The sequence below is a fragment of the Rhinoraja longicauda genome, chromosome 10, assembly GCF_053455715.1.
Source record: "Rhinoraja longicauda isolate Sanriku21f chromosome 10, sRhiLon1.1, whole genome shotgun sequence".
Taxonomy (NCBI): domain Eukaryota; kingdom Metazoa; phylum Chordata; class Chondrichthyes; order Rajiformes; family Arhynchobatidae; genus Rhinoraja; species Rhinoraja longicauda.
The window spans coordinates 46,985,619-47,002,705 of record NC_135962.1 but is presented as its reverse complement, the minus strand read 5'-3'; the positions used below and the strand labels follow the sequence as shown (position 1 = coordinate 47,002,705).

At 46.9% G+C, this 17,087-nt stretch overlaps 1 protein-coding gene across 9 annotated transcripts in view; it reads left to right on the top strand.

Moving 5' to 3' along the window:
• The window catches only part of LOC144597442 (leucine-rich repeat transmembrane protein FLRT2), an 87,221-nt gene extending 70,816 nt beyond the window's left edge, over positions 1-16,405 (top strand). For 4 of the 9 annotated variants that reach the window (XM_078406836.1, XM_078406832.1, XM_078406830.1 and 1 more), the window contains 2 exons: positions 8,641-8,953; positions 9,388-16,405. In XM_078406836.1, the coding sequence (XP_078262962.1) occupies positions 9,825-11,816 (1,992 nt within the window). In that variant the 5' untranslated portion in view covers positions 8,641-8,953; positions 9,388-9,824 and the 3' untranslated portion in view covers positions 11,817-16,405. Of the gene's footprint in view, positions 1-6,798; positions 7,513-7,886; positions 8,027-8,174; positions 8,215-8,422; positions 8,538-8,640; positions 8,954-9,387 lie in introns of those variants that run through there. The other 5 variants (XM_078406829.1, XM_078406835.1, XM_078406834.1 and 2 more) reach the window with 5 other exon arrangements.
• Positions 16,406-17,087: the final 682 nt, after the last annotated feature.

Here is a 17,087-nt window from a genome sequence, read left to right as displayed (position 1 = left end):
TCTGGCGCTGCAAGGCAGCAACTCTACCGCTGCACCACTGTGCCACCTTTCTTAGTTGAAAAATGGATCGCATAAATAGACAGCATGATCAGTATGGTTGGAGGACTTGAACGACAGGTTATTCAGTCCACAAAATGTTCTCACTGAGCACGCAGCAGTCAACTAACTTAAGAATCCAACTGGGTGTTAATTCAGCATTTCCGACATGTGTACGTATGGAATGACTGAAGGCCATTTGGGACATTTATGACCTCTTCCATTGATGCACCAAGATTGCTTAACTGCAGACTCTAGTGCATTTACCCAATCTCCTGAGAGATTATGATCCAAGATAGTTCTCTTTAGGACCAGATAGAAATTCTGCCAGCATCCATCTTCCATGGATACGGTATGACCTGGGAAGACACTATAATTGCAGCACAAAAATTGAGGTATATACTATTTGTGTGCTGAGATCAGGTATAATTTGAGATAAAAGATGCTTCCAGTATTATTGGCAGTGTTCTAACCACACTGATGTTTGAAGTACGATCATATAATCTCTCTGCTGCGTGACTATAATATGTCTGGCAGGCAACATTCTAGGCATGGTGTCAACAATCCCCAATTACAGACCATATTTAGGGATTCTTATTTCCAAGGCACCTAGCTTCTAGTCAGTGACTGGCAGCATCAAACACATTATGCAAGAAGTTGTCTACTTGAACGGCGTTAGGGGAAAGTTGGAAAAAAAAACTGGGGAAGGAGTTTGAAGAAAATGGAAACAGTATTTGTACGGAGAGAGGGAGTCAGTGACTTCGGTCACGGTGAATCCGCACGCAAATCTTCGGGGGAGAGCTGTTGACTGATACGAAAGAAAGTGAGAGCAGGAGATGAAGTGGGAGAGAAACCAGAAGACATGAACAGTGTATTGGAGAGAAGAGAATTTAGACTGCGTGGGTTTTCTCCAGGTGATCTGGATTCCTCCCACACTCCAAAGACGTACAGATTTGTACGTTAATTGGCTTTGGGAAAGATTGCAAATTGTCCCTGTTGTGCAAGTGTATGGGGATCGCTGGTCGGCGTGCACTCGGTAGGCCGAAGGGCCGAAGGACGCTGTATCTCTAAACTAAACTAAACTAAACTAAAACACAGCAATGGGCCCTTCGGCCCACAATCTCCATGCTGAACATAATGCTAAAATAAATTAATCTCATATGCCTGCATATGATCTATATCCTTGCATTCCCTGTATAGCCTAAAAGGTGGGATCAGTGGTTCGGGAGAGGAAATAAAAAGTGCAGCATTTTTATAAGGAAAATAAGTCAAATAGCCGTGCTTCAGGGACTAGAATGGACCTTACCAGAATCTTGTTCTGGCTGCATGGTGACAGGGTGAGAAAATTGTGGACTTACATCACTACATCAAGGATCGCTTGCAACTGCGTAAAAACTGTCGATATCAGAAATGTTATATGGGAATGGGACATTGAACTATGGTTCTGATGGCTCCATTCGGCGAACAAGAAGACTATTCAGCCCCTTGTACCTGCTTCACCAGTTACTAAGACTCAATCAATCCAATGATTTAATTATACTTTATTGTCACGTGTACCTAGGTACAGTCAGATTCTTTGTTTTTGCATGTAGTCTGGTGAAATCATACAGCGGACTTCACCTGGGCAGTAAATACACAAAGAGTCAGCGACAAGGTTTTGAAGGTTCTTCTCGCAGCGGTGAACCAGGCCTGCTGCCGCATGTGGCCGCAGGCAAACTGCTGGGTCCCTCGCCTCCGATCCCGGCGGCCCCTGGCCGGGACCCTCTCCGTTCTCGGCGCCCCCCCCCCCCCACTGGGTCCTTCTTCCTTCTTGGCGTCCCATGGCCGGACCCCTCTCCATTCTTGGTGCCCCCCCCCCCCCCCCCACTGGGTCCCTCTTCATCCTTGGCGGCCCCTGGCCGGACCCCTCTCCATTCTGGGCGCCCCCCCCCCCCCCCACTGGGTCCCTCTTCATCCCTGGCCGGACCCCTCTCCATTCTCGGCGCCCCTCCCCCCCCCCCAATGGGTCCCTCATTCCTCGATGGTGCTGCCCACCAGGTTGCTCTTGGGGTCCCTCATTGTTCTCGGCTGTCCGTCCGACTGCCGGTTTGCTCTCGACGGCCTGCTCGGGGTTGCTCTGGGCCCACCGCGTCACCCGGCTCTGCAAAGCATCCTGGGAGCCTTCTGCCGCCTCGCAGCACATCCATCGTGGATGAACTCTGATTTCAACCTCACTTTCCTGCGCCAACTCCATTTCCCTTTAATCCCTTAAAAGCTAATAATCTATTGACCTCTTGTCTTGAATATACCCTGCGACCGAACTTCCACAGTTGTTTGGATAGTGATTTCCAAAGATTCACCAATATCTGGTTTAAGAAATTTCTTCTCACCTCATTCCTGAAAAGCCAACCCCTATATTGAGACTGTGGTGTCCTGATTATACACACAAACCATGGAAAAATAATCCCCTGTATCAACCACAGTACGTACACAGGTGCACAGTCATTTGATATTTCTCCATCACCCTGTTCTCAACATAAAATAATATATATTTTTTTGTTTAGTCTCTCCTCGTTCTTGCTATTCCATTAACCAATCTCATCAACCTTCGCACTATTTTTCTGTATGGCAGGTTGATTAGCAAGGGAAACCAACCTTGTGCCAATTATCCCACTTTAATAAATCCCATGGCATAATTGTTGCTCGAGTTTGTTTGCAGTGCTGACCAATTTTTAACCCTCCCAACTAAGAACACAGAGTAACACATTATCACAGTGTCGGGTAAGGGGATTTAGCTGTGTGCAAATGGACTGCACTGCTTCTTAAGGAAGTGAACATACCCCACCAGGATATCTGAAAGCCATTTCCAGCTCTTGAAATTTTAAAAGGCAAATGTAAATTCATGGAGTCACTTGTTCAAAGGATTCTCGTTTCTGACCTACAGTCTTGTGTGCATAGTTAAGTTCTGGGTCGTAATGTGCAATGCTGCACAGATACGTGGTTTGAAAAGGTTTAAAGGGATATGAGCCAAACGCGGGCACGGACTAGCTTAGAGGGGACACCTTGGTTGGCATGGACAGGTTGGGCCAAAGGGTCTGTTTCCGTGCTGAATGACTCTATGCTGCCTTGTTCAGCATCATCCTCCACTTTCTAAGAGCTCATTGGAACTGCTGAAGGTGAAATGGTGGAGGGTTGGGCCAGAAGGAGGAAAACACAGAAAGGTTCAATTGTTAACTCTTGGTGACGGGATGAGCGAAGATAAGATGGTTGGTTTCTGGAAGTAGCTGTAAAGTTGTGCATCGTATGTAATGAAGACAAATAAGATGGAAGACAAGGTCATACAGCACAGAAACTGGCCTCTCAGCGACTCAGAGGGGAACGTACAGGTTGTGGGGTTGCAGTATATCACACGTCCTTTTCTTTGTTCACGATAGAGACCACAGGTTTGGCAGGTGTTTTTGGAACAGTCCAGCTCACTGAACTGCAGCCAATCCTCAGAATAAAAGGACGTACCTTTAGAAAGGAGAAGGGGAGGGATTTCTTTCGTCAGTGGGTGGTGAATCTGTGGAATTCATTGCCACAGACGGGCTGTAGAGGCCAAGTCATTGGGCCTTGTTGAAGTGGAGATTGGCAGGTTCTCGATTCGTAAGGGTGTCAAGGGTTATGATGAGGAGAATGGGGTTGAGAGGGAAAGATAGATTAGCCATGATTGAATGGTGGAGTAGACTCAATGGGCCGGATGGCCTACTTCTGCTCCGATGTGTTATGAACTTATGAATTGTGTAGATGGCATTCCCAGCAGCCATAGGGAGGCAGTGGTAGAAGAAATAATATATTAGCTGGAGCATTGAGTGCAAGTCAAGCAGGCTGCTTTATCCTTTATCTTACCAACAGTCTTTCCCTGCAAGGTGGAAGGAGGTGTTTTGCAAATGATTTTGAGCATCTGTTTCTCAGGATAGAAAATTGTGAATGAAGACTGTTGTAAAGGCGGGGGGGGGGGGGGGGGGGGGGGGGGGGGGGGGCGGAGGGGGCACAGGGAGAATGCATGCAGGGTGAGCTGAAATTCATAGGCAGAATGGAAAGGGCGCAGAGTAGATTTACGAGGATGTTGACAGGACCCGAGGGCTTGAGCTATGGGGAGAGGTTGAGCAGGCTAGGACTCTATTCCATGGAGCGCAGGAGGAAAAGGGGTGATCATATAGAGGTGTACAAAATCATGAGAGGAATAGATCGGGTTGACGCACAGAGTCTCTTGCCCAGAGTTGGGGAATCTAGAACCAGAGGACACAGGTTTAAGGTGAGGGGGGATAGATTTAATTGGAACCTGGGGGGGGGCGACTTTTTCACGCAAAGGGTGGTGGATGTATGGAACGAGCTGCCGGAAATGGTAGTTAAGGCATATACTATCACATGGAGACAGGTACATGGATAGAACAGGTTTAGAGGGATATAGGCTAAATGCAGGCAGGTGGGACTAGTATAGATGGGCCATGTTGGTCGGCGTGGGCAAGTTGGGCCACAGGGCCTGTTTCTACGCAGTAAGACTCCATGACCCTAATAAATAAATGCAGTAATCTCCCCAATATGAAAAGCGTTGGGGTGCAAAAGCAGTGAGCTCACCGCAATCGGAGATGTACAGGAGAACGCTTACCTTGGCTGACCTGGTGAGGTCGTTATATTACAGGGCGCCGCGGCCATGGCATCACTTGCACTGAAGAAGTCTGCTGCTGCTATCCATCGCCAACTCCCCCCAAGCGCCTTCCCGATGATTAGAGCCCGCTGTCATCCCGTTGGGACATTGGTTGGGTCTTGCCCTCTTTCTTGCGCCTCGTCCACACGTTGTCTGAACTTTCGCAGCTGGTTCGGTGCCGGGACCGAAGAAGTAACCCATACCATTTAAACCCCAAACTTGGTTGTTGGGGGGGGGGGGGGTGTTTTTGTTCTTCTCGCCCTCTTCGAAAATCAATAGGCTTCTTCCCCCCAAAACCACAAAAACCAAAAAACAGAAGCAGCGAGTGGTATCTGAACAGCCTAGTAGGGTTTCTACCAAGCAAGGCTCGGAGTCGGGACATGATTGTCCACAGACTCTCCACGCTGGCTCACCGTGACCTTGGTGGAAGTGGCACCGGTTACAGGTAGCTAGCTGCTGGACCACCCAGCTACCAAAGAAACCCTTCAGCTTTTTTTTGTTTTTCTTCCATGGCTTCTGAGAGATGCTGGGGATTTGTGCAGTCCCAGGGTGGGTGGGTGGGAGGGAGGAGGTGGTAGGAGATTCAATCGCCACCGCAGTCTTTCAGGCTTTCTTTTTTTGTTTTTAACCCTTTCGGCTCCCCTGCAGATTCCAAGAGGGGTTGAGTATGTGTGTGTGAGAGAGAGAGAGAGAGAGAGAGAGAGAGAGAGAGAGAGAGCATCCATCAACCAGCCCGCCGCCGAGTTAGCCCTGGCACACTGGAACATCTCCGGCACTGCGCCCGACCCCAGTTCCATCCAGCCCCAGTCTCCATCCAGCCCCAGTCTCCATCCAGCCCCAGTCTCCATCCAGCCCCAGTCTCCATCCAGCCTCAGTCTCCATCCAGCCCCAGTCTCCATCCAGCCCCAGTCTCCATCCAGCTCCAGTCTCCATCCAGCCCCAGTTCCATCCAGCCCCAGTCTCCATCCAGCCCCAGTCTCCATCCAGCCCCAGTCTCCATCCAGCCCCAGTCTCCATCCAGCCCCAGTCTCCATCCAGCCCCAGTCTCCATCCAGCTCCAGTCTCCATCCAGCCCCAGTTCCATCCAGCCCCAGTCTCCATCCAGCCCCAGTCTCCATCCAGCCCCAGTTCCATCCAGCCCCAGTCTCCATCCAGCCCCAGTCTACATCCAGCCCCCCAGTCTCCATCCAGCCCCCCGAGTCTACATCCAGCCCTAGTCTACATCCAGCCCCAGTCTACATCCAGCCCGCCCCGCTTCCAAAAGCGTTGTCGCTCCTGTGAAACTGCACACTGTTACGCCCTCGCTTCCAACTACCCTTAGCACCAAATTACGGACCAGCCCACGCGGCAAAGACTTTGTTGGGGGTAAATCTATTTAAAAAATACACCAAATATTGAAAAAAAGAACAGAGGAGGCCATTTCCCCCACAAACCAAGCGCTTTCTGCAACGCCACCCACATCTGAAAAATGAGAGGGGGGGGAAGGGGGACCAAGACAACATTCCTTGGCCAGCCTTCCCCTTGAGTTGCATGTCCTCCATCAAAAGCATTTTGCCTGTTTATATTGAGCTGTTTTTTTAAAGTACTTTATTTGCCCCCTCCCCTGTGCAATAGTGTTTGTTGTGTGTGTGTGTATGTGTGTGTGTGTGTGTATGTGTGTGTGTGTACGTGTGTGTGTGTGTCTGTGTATGTGTGTATGTGTGTGTGTGTGTGTGTATGTGTGTGTGTGTGTGTGTGTGTGTATGTGTGTGTGTGTGTGTGTGTGTCTGTGTATGTGTGTATGTGTGTGTGTGTGTGTGTATGTGTGTGTGTGTGTATGTGTGTGTGTGTGTGTGTGTGTATGTGTGTGTGTGTGTGTATGTGTGTGTGTGTGTGTGTATGTGTGTGTGTGTGTGTGTATGTGTGTGTGTGTGTGTGTGTGTGTGTGTGTGTCTGTGTATGTGTGTATGTGAGTGTATGTGTGTGTGTGGTTAGTTTGGTCGGCGACACTCAAATGGTTATACGAAAGCGGTGTGTTGCAAAGTGGACGTGGGGCGCACGGACTGTACAGCACCGCCACCTCTCTAGAAGCCGCAGCATCGCTCCAGCGCCTCTCCACTGCGATCACTTGTCAAAGCGCAGGCTGCGCACACGTTAACCCCACCGCTCCCCTGAACACCCCACCCCCCTGATTGTGTGTGTTTAACCAACGACAACAACAACAAAGCACAAAAAGACCCGTTTCCACAACGCACGCTCGCTTCACTGGAAGACAGACGGAATTGTAACAACAAAACCAAAAAACCCCAAAAAAACGTTTCCCCCTCCCTCCCTCCCTCCCTCCCTCCCCAATATCAACACTAACTTGAGGCGAGGATTTTCCTGCAGTTTCACGGTAGGAATCAGAAGAGCTGGTTAACACAACAACAAAAAATCTCCATCGGAGGATTGCAACTCGCAGAGTTCGCAACTTCGGGGCGATGCAAGGTTGTGGATAACGTCGGCAGGGAATGACTATTGACTATTGAGGGCGATCTTCCCGGAAAAAAACCCTCAACTGGCCGCAAATTTTGCAATGAGATGCTGACAACTCACCGCAGTTTTTGACGACCGCTTCGCCTTTTTTGGGGTTTTTTTTGCAGAGATTTTGTTTTCAAAACCTTTTTTTTGGTTGTTTTTGGAGTGAAAAATCCGTTCCGGCATAGAAGGTTTAGAAAGAATGGCCAGAGAAGTCTTGCTCGGTTAACTCTGCTCGCTGTTCCAGTGGAAAGAACTGTTAAACAAAAAACCAGGGGACGCACTATCGCTCGCCCAGTGCCATCGCCATGGTTAGTGATTCGAGGTGTCTGTATCTCCATCTTTCGGGCGCATGCAGCAAAGTGGTAGCTCAGATATATGTTCCCCCCTCCCCTTGCAAATAACTACAACAACAACAGCAACAACAAAACGCCTGGTTGTCCGCAATGAATTTGTCTCGGGAAAGCTTTGGGAAGAACCGTTGCAGCGGGACCATTGGAAAGCCTGGCTTTTTTCACTGCTCAATAACGACCAGCGATTGATAGCAGAGGAGGGTGGTGGTGGGGGGGGGGGGGGGGGAAATCAATCGTCCAATTCATTTGCAACTTTCTTTAGGTCTTATCGTTTAATACTTCAGGATTGTGACTAGTTCAGGGAGTGTAGTTCAGGGTAATCTCTGACCGACGATGAAAGCTTTGCGCGATTGTTTCTACAACGACAACGCACAAAACAAAAAAAAATCCCGAAGCAGCTGAACGCAGATTTTAAATAGTCTCATCAGCTATTTCACTGCGAGGGATCATATTGTGTCTGTACGGGCTCAAGGTCAGTAAATACGAAGAGGGGAAGGGTTGGGGGGGCTGGGAGGGAGGGGGAGGGGGTGGGAGGGGGAAGTTAGGGACTGATTAGAAGGAGAAAAAAAAAAGACCAAGTGCGTTATTTATCGAACAAATCCAGAATTTGCCAAAGGGTGTCCGAGCCGTTTGAGGGAAAGGGGCATTCGCTCCAGCGAGGTAGGTAGAGTCTCTTCTGAAAAGGAGGAGGGAGGGGAGGAGAGGGGTGGAGGGGGGTGGGGAGAGGGGAGAGAGAGAAAGCGAGAGAGGGGGAGAAAGAGAGAGAAAGGTGGGAGGGTATGTGTGTGTGAGAGAGAGGGAGGGAGAGGGAGATCGCTGTCAGCTGAATTCATTACTGTAAACATCTCCCAGGGGGGTTTAAAAAGGAAAAAGGGAAGACTTACATTAGCAATAAACAGCCTGATCAGACGCATTATTACTGGCATTTGGCTGTGTGCGCCCGGCAGTACGGGCTGATGTATTGGATCGGTGGTGGAGAGGGGGTAATAAGTGGCAGCGGCTTCTATATATATATACATATATATATATTTCTTTTTTTCTCGCTAATGGTTGCCTAACGTATATAAAATCCTCTCTCGTCTCCAGAACCGGCTCCACAACAGAAGCGAGACTTGAGGAGGCTCCAGAGAGAGAGAGAGAGAGAGAGAGAGAGAGACAGGGGGAGAGAGAAGAGTTGAGCATGGTCAGGCTGGGAAAGCTGAAGCGTCCAGCTGGGCTGAGCACAGACCCTGTTCACTGATGACAGCAGCCGAGGGGAAGAACAACTCAGCCTACACCAACTACTGGGACAGTGCGACTCTCTCTCTCTCTCTCTCTCTCTTAAAGCAGGGGGGATAGCCGTCTAACCCCAGCAAACAACCGCAGCGGATGAAGACAGACCATCAACAGCAATGAGAAGGTGGTTATGATTCACTTTGCCGTTCCACTGTTTGTTTGCTTTTAAGTCTGATAAGATTCTATCGTGCAAAATCGATGTGACTTTTTTTACTCTCTCTAATTTTCTGGTAGTAAATTCGGTCGGGCTTTTAATTAGTCACCGTTTCCACCTTGGGCCAGTCTCACAGGGTTATTTCTCGTTGCACTCTCTCTCTCTCAAGCTCTGCCTTTCCCCGTTACAGATTTTTTTAAAAATAGTCTTGTTTTATTAACTGGCATGGAATAAAACTGAAGGCAGTTAATGGTTTACTGACGGCCCATAGATCTGTCCACCAGAGGCAGCTCTAGGTTTGAAAAAAATAATAATAATGCAGCTCTCTAAGAGTGTGTGTGAATCCAAACGAACCGTTCATTTATTTCTTGTGTCTGTGTGTGTCTTTTTTTTTAATTGAATAGGATTGTGAATGTGAACGGCGAGTCGCAATGACACTCCGCTCTCCGACTTGGATCCCGAGTGCGTGATGAAGCGACTCCAGATTTAATAAACCCACCGAACGCTTTGCCAGGCTGTGTGCATGCATGTATATATATATATATATACGTGTGCAATTTCAAATTGCCAGTCACCAGCTGAAGCAGCATGTGATGTGCTTTGGTTATCACCAAGAGTCCTGGTTTGGATGGAAGAATTTGCAGAGACGGTCTCCAGTTGACAAGTCGCACCTTTGAAGCGTCAAGAAACTGCACACAAGGATTATTCTCGCCAGCCGTCCAGGTCACTGCTTCTCCCGGGTGGTTGGTTGGACGAAGCTGCTCTACAACAACTGGAGTTGCCCCTGGCTTTGTGGATTTCTTAACAGCCTGTTTGCTGCTTTGCAATGAGGAAATCCTGAATGGTTGGAGTGATGGGAGTGTCACAGACCAGACTCTGTTTCAATGACTGGATTACTTTACTGTATTTATGGATCATGTTTCTGTTGGGACTGTACGCACAAATGACTTGGGCAGATTTTTGCCCCCCGGAGTGCCGCTGTGATAAGAAATACGTGTACTGTAATGACCGTGACTTGACATCAGTGCCTTCTGGGATACCAGAGGGGGCCAGCATTCTCTACCTCCAAAACAACGTCATCAACAACGCTGGATTTCCACTGGACCTGAGAAACGTGCTCTCCGTCCAGACCGTGTACCTTTACGGCAATGAGCTGGACGAGTTCCCCTTGAACCTACCAAAAAATGTGAAGGAGCTCCACTTGCAGGAGAACAACATCCAGACTGTCTCCAGGGAAGCTCTGGGGCAGCTTCAGAACCTGGAAAAGCTGCACCTGGACGACAACTCCATCTCCACCGTTGGCATCGAGGACGGCGCCTTCAAGGAAGCGGCCAACCTCAAGCTCCTGTTCCTGTCCAGGAACCACTTGAGCAGCGTGCCGGTCGGCCTGCCGCTGGGGCTGAAGGAGCTGAGGTTGGATGAGAACAGGATCTCCACTGTGTCCGAGCAGGCCTTGCGCAACCTGACCCTCCTCCAATGCCTGGTCCTGGACGGGAACCTGCTGACCAACGGCGGCATTGCCGAGGGGGCCCTGGCGCAGCTGGCGCAGTTAGCCGAGTTCTCCATGGTGCGCAACTCCCTCACCCTTCCCCCGGTCAACCTCCCGGGCGGCAACCTGGTGAAGCTGAGTTTGCAGGAGAACCAAATCAGCCAGATTCCTGTCACCGCCTTTCGGCAGCTGAAACGCCTCGAGAGGCTGGATCTTTCCAACAACCAGCTCCGGATGCTGGCGAAGGGGGCATTTGATGGCATGACCAGCCTGAAGCAAATCCTGTTGAGGAATAATCCGTGGTATTGCGACTGCAACATAAAATGGGTGACCAAGTGGCTGCAGTCGCTCTCGTTCTCCATCAACGTGCGTGGTTTGATGTGCCAGGGGCCCGATAAGGTCAGGGGAATGGCCATAAGAGACCTGAATATGAATCTGGTGTCCTGTCCCTTCGCCACCACACCTCCCAAAGTGACGAACGCGGCCCCTGCCCCCTTGCCATCCGCCTTGCCCACCGTCTCTGTCACTGCTTTGACTCCCGCTGCCAATGCCACCGCCCTCCCGTTCACGCCAGGCTCGAGCCTCCCCATGCCCGGTGGCGGCGGCGGATCCACAGACCCCACTGAGGCGGGCACGCTGCGCCTTGCCATTCAGTTCGTGAACGACACCTGCATTCAGATCGGCTGGCTGGCCGTCTTTGCGGTGACCAAGTACAGGATCACGTGGGTGAAGCTGGGCCACAGCCTGGCGGGCGGCATTGTGCACGAGCGGATCGTGGGCGGCCACACCGACCGGCTCAGCCTGCCCAACCTGGAGCCCAGGTCCACCTACAGGATCTGCATGGTGCTGCTGGACGCCTCCAACCACTTTCACCCCGAGGACGACACCGTGTGCTCGGAGGCCACCACCAGGCCGTCGTCCTTCAGCACGAACACTGCCGCCAACCCGGAGCAGGCCACCCAGCAGGAACTCAGCTCCCCGCTCTTGCTGGCGGGCCTGATCGGGGGAGCGGTGCTGGTCGTCCTGGTGGCCCTGCTCAGCGTCTTCTGCTGGCACATGCACAAAAAGGGGAAGTACGACTCGCACACGTGGAAGTACAACCGCGGCCGGCGGAAAGACGACTACTGCGAGGCCGGCACGAAAAAGGACAACACCATCCTTGAAATGACTGAGACCAGCTTTCACATAGTCTCGCTAAATAATGAACAGATGCTGAAGGAGGACTTCCGACTCCAGTCGATATACCCTCCGAATGGCGCCATTAGTTATACGGACTGTCACGCCAGAGGCAACAGCAGATACTGTACGGGCGGGGCTCCAGATTTAGAACAGTGTCACACATGACCATGAAGTCTGAAGACCCCCCCCCCCCACCAACCTCCCCTCACCCCCCCAACTTACAATAGGACTTTCTAGAATATATTTGTGAAATATTGTCCAGACAGATTGTGTCTGCCTACTGTGTAATTTATACAGTGTAAAAAAAAATGCTATCTTTTCTATTACAAAAAAAATTAAGTAGCAACAATTTTGTAATGCAGTCAAGTGATTTAAAACAGAAAAAAAAAGAGATTAAGTATGCTGTATAGTTGTTGCTGTACAATCAAGGCCTATGTTCATAAATGTCATTTTTGTTAACCATATGTCGGCATTTAATGACATAGTTTCCAAAATGGGCTCATAGCATCTGCGCAGTCACACTGGCACTTAATCTGGAAAACTAACGTAGACGGATGATTATCAGGGCCTTTCCTTCACTTTCCCTCAATTTCTTGTAATCATATTTTATCCCTTGCAGTGGTATAGTTTTTTTTCCCTTTATCGTCTTCGACTTCTGGCATTACTTTGCCTCACCACGCCCCCACCGCACCCCACCCACCCCTCCTCCTCCTCTTGTATCTCCCAGTCATGTTCACAAAAATCAACCCATGGAGTGAAGAGCTGAGGCCGACATTCATCACATTTCCAGCAGAGGACACTGCATCCAAAATCTGGATTAAAATTGCAGATATAATTGCAACCCAGCACCCTTTGGCCCAGGGACAGTGCATCATTTTACTTGCCCAGTCGATGTTAACTCAGTTAACTCAGCCAAACCTGAAAGTTTAATGTGGACGAAACATACCCTTCCATGAACGAAAGTCTAATCAGGCAGGTATCTAAAAGCCAGTTCCGGTGCTTAATCCAATGCTTTAGCTGTATGTTCAGTACTTTTTAAGACACCGTGTGTACAATATAATGTGAATTGGCTCTTTGTCGTGATCTTAAAACGATTGATAAATATTCTTTATATTCGATTAATTCCCTTACACATTCTGGACTGTATGTGGTTCCAGGTACGCTACAACGCCGTCGATCTTAATTGTTGGCCATTTCATGATTCAAGGGCATTTATGGTGAGGCATTAAAAGCCTGCCTTGCCAATAATCCCCACATTCTGTCAAGGAATAAAATTGCCATAATTAGATTTCCCAACACTAATTACACCTGTCAGTACAGGGAACATTGCAGTCTCATAATAATAAGGATCAAATTCACTTGGAATGCCTTTGTTGCAACACCAGCCCAGAGCAGTCTTTGATTAGCAAAAATAAAGAAGGTTTATTCTCAAACAACAAAGTAATTAATTTATTGAGTGCACACTTCTCCATGCTGATGTTAAAACGTTTTTGTTGACTTTTTTGTGTGTGACTGGGCAGTTTTCAGGAACACTTTTGTTTAACTTAAAACTAAATAAGGCGTTTTAATCAAAGCTACCTTTCCATGCCAAAAGAAAAAAAAATTAGGATGTCAGAAAGGTGTCTTTGAGATTAATCATGCAGGAAGATCAAAATTGTCATAAAATGAATTGTGAAATTCCATAATATCTGCAAGTAATATGGAACATTACCAGCCCCACCATTAAAATAGAAGCTGTTTGTTATATTTCCCAACTGCTGTACAGCTGAGTAACCCATGGTCATCACATCCAATTACTTTATTATAATCAGATATCCAACAGATTGTTGAGACAATGAACTGAATATTCAGCTACATTACATTTTATTTTTACAAATATGGCACAATTTCATCATTGGTGCATCGTTGACACCATTTTGCAGGAAAGCATTGCTGCTGACTGTAATATTTCAGGTTGGCTGTTTTTTTCCCCCACCAACATTTTTGACTTTTACGCATGAACATTTAGACAATAGACAATAGACAATAGGTGCAGGAGTAGGCCATTCAGCCCTTCGAGCCAGCACCGCCATTCAATGCGATCATGGCTGATCACTATCAATCAGTACCCCGTTCCTGCCTTCTCCCCATACCCCCTCACTCCGCTATCCTTAAGAGCTCTATCCAGCTCTCTCTTGAAAGCATCCAACGAACTGGCCTCCACTGCCTTCTGAGGCAGAGAATTCCACACCTTCACCACCCTCTGACTGAAAAAGTTCTTCCTCTACTCCTACCCCTTATTCTCAAATTTGTTCTTGTGTCTCTGTTTGTTCCCTTGTGCTTTCCATGCCACACGAAGGCGAGCCTTCTTGGCCAGCACCACCCCATCCACCCTCATCCCAAAGTCCTGGTTTCTGGCATGGATAGCTGTGGGAGTCGAACCACTTGCAAGAGCAGACCCCCAATGGGAGGGAGTGAACTGGACAATGGCATGACCGAGATCAGGAACATGCCATGCATAAGCACAATCTTGTACCCGTGTACTACTATTCCATGACATCTCTTCCAGCACCCCCCCCCCCCCCCCCCCCCCCTTAACTGTACCATTGTATCACTTCAGGTTTACATGAGGGACATGCTGTTAATTGAAGGGTGAGACTCCATTTTAGGGCAAAATATACTGCGTCAGCAGTATTCTGTACAATGAATGAATGATAATGATAGATAAATACTCCCATAGTACCTTTACCTGGGTGTGTTGATGTTACTGACAATGGAATGGTTAGCTGTTCACTTGAATTTCAGATGATTGTGGGTTTAATCGATTTAATTCGATTAACGCACACAAATGTTGAGCCCATTGAGATGTTCTTTCTCTCCTCTACTTGGCAACTGACAGCTCTGATTTGGAGCCAGTTATTGGAATAAGCAATACTGGTTAAACTGGCACTAAATCTAAGAAGAGAATAATGATAATCTACATTTTTTTAAAGAAAGAAAATGCCTACAGCGAGAATGCTGAAAAAAAACTGCATTAAAATAAATGGCGACTTTTGTAATACAGATGTCAGTTCATGTTTGTGTAGATGGCAATGTCAAAATAGTTTGGTTTTATTCTATTTTTGTCCCTGATTTTCCATTGTGCAAGGAACCAAAGTTCATAATCTTGCACCGGCTTGGTGTATCATGTATGTGCCTTGAATTTTAATCATAAGTATTTAAGTCCTTCATACTTATTCATTTCCACTCCCTTTTTCTTTTGCAGAGCATGTATGAATACTTGGGTACACTGATGATAATGTGATTAAGTTAACTGGACTAATAACCCAGAGGCTCGGATTAGCAATCCATAGACACGAGTCCAAAATCCTACCATGGCTACGGAATTTGAATTCAGTCAATCATTGGGAGTTTAAATAATTAAAAAAACAACCAGTGTTGGTGATGATGAATATAAAATAATCAGCTCGTAATCTACCAGAACTGGTTCACCAATGCCCTCCGGGGGAAGAAATATGTTATTCTTACCCAATCTGGCCTATCCACTAGTCCAGACCCTGCAGCAATGTGGTTGTCTCTTAAATTACCCTCTGAAGTTGACCGAGCTAATAAGTTGCTCAGTTGTACCATGTTGAAGCTTGCTCACCACCCCATTCTCAAGGACAATTAGGGATGGTTAATAAATGCAGGCCTTGCCAGAGACACCTAGTTATTGAAAGCTAAGAACACTCTAAAATAAACAAACAAAACGTTTACAACACCTTTACAAGATATGGGTTGATTATTTAATAAATGTCACGTGAATCATTTTAAAATTTTTGGCAAAGTTGACTCTGTTACCTTTGTGTTCATGCATCCTTTGAGATTTTGTTATGGATTGTTACAGAAGTGTTAAACAACCATTCTTTTGTGATTTTTCAACTGCTTTATACCACTTTAATGTACTACTAGAAACAAAGGACTGAAAGGATTGTGCTTTCTTTTTTAACAAAAGCAAATATTGTTTTTTTTTCTTTGTAGTAATTTAATCAAATACAGTGACCAAGCAATTTGTGTGTGAAAAGTAAGCATTTGTATGGAACATCGTGGGATAACTTCTGAGGTGGTTATTTATTCCCCTTAAAAAAAACCCAGAGGATTTAATGAATTGGACTTTGTTACTTTAACAGTGCAGTACATTCTTACACATCCAACATGCAAGTACCGATTTATCACAATTAACAACCAATTAATCCTTATTTTGTAACTGATCAAATGCACTGCTAGCTTTTAATTTTTTTACGTAGCTGCTTCAGAGCCAATGTTGTGATAAAAATAAATCCTTTCAAAATATTTTTTCTACTTCAAAAGTGAGATTAAGGGGAAAAAAATCATTTTTTTAAAGAATGGGTGAAAAGAAAAACCTTTCTGAACCATAGTGTGTTAAAGAGAGCAAGGTCACTTGTACTCAATTTTCCTGTTTAGCCTTATCTAGATAAGAAATTCTCACATTGAAAGTGCAACAGTACATTTTATGTTTTGTATATATTTTTGTCTTGTCAAGGTGGGAAAAAGAAATCTCATGCTTTATATATAAAATAGCTACTTGATGTAACTTATAATAATGCACAGATTTACTTGTTATACTGACAGGTTGCCGATTCCAGAGATACTCTGTACCTCACTTGCATCTTCCTTACTTTCAACAAGTTCTCTGTATTTCTAAAACATTGTTTGAAGGATGTCCATAACCAAAATACAAAATAAAGTATGGTCACAACGTATAGAGCACTGGCATTAAACAACTTTGCCTTATTCGGAATAAATGGAAGATAATATTTGAGAAGTGCTCATGAATGATCATTCACATCCTGGTGGCGCAGCGGTAGAGTTGCTGCCTTACAGCGAATGCAGCGCCGGAGACTCAGGTTCGATCCTGACTACAGGCGCCGTCTGTACGGAGTTTGTACGTTCTCCCCGTGACCTGTGTGGGTTTTCTCCGAGATCTTTGGTTTCCTCCCACACTCCAAAGACGTACAGGTATGTAGGTTAATTGGCTGGGCAAATGTAAAAAGAATTGTCCCCAGTGTGTGTAGGATAGTGTTAATGTGTGGGGATCGCTGGGCGGCGCGGACCCGGTAGGCCGAAGGGCCTGTTTCTGCGCTGTATCTCTAAATCTAAAATCCTCCTGAAAATGAGCACGTCTGCTACCTTTCAAGGCAAAGTCAAGCATTCGGCTGCATTTTGTAGGTAAATATAAAGATTTGGTGGAATTGCAGATGTTGTAATACAGTGGATGACCAGTCTTATAAAGAGGTATTGATCTAATACAAAATACTTGTCCATTAGAGGGCATCAGTATATGTAAAAACTACAAAAGTATGCTCTCTTCTGTTGGCTTATGATGAAAGATGATTACCTTTTTCAGCTGCTGCCCACTGAATATTTTTTTTGCCCAGTTTCGTTGGTTATCCTTCT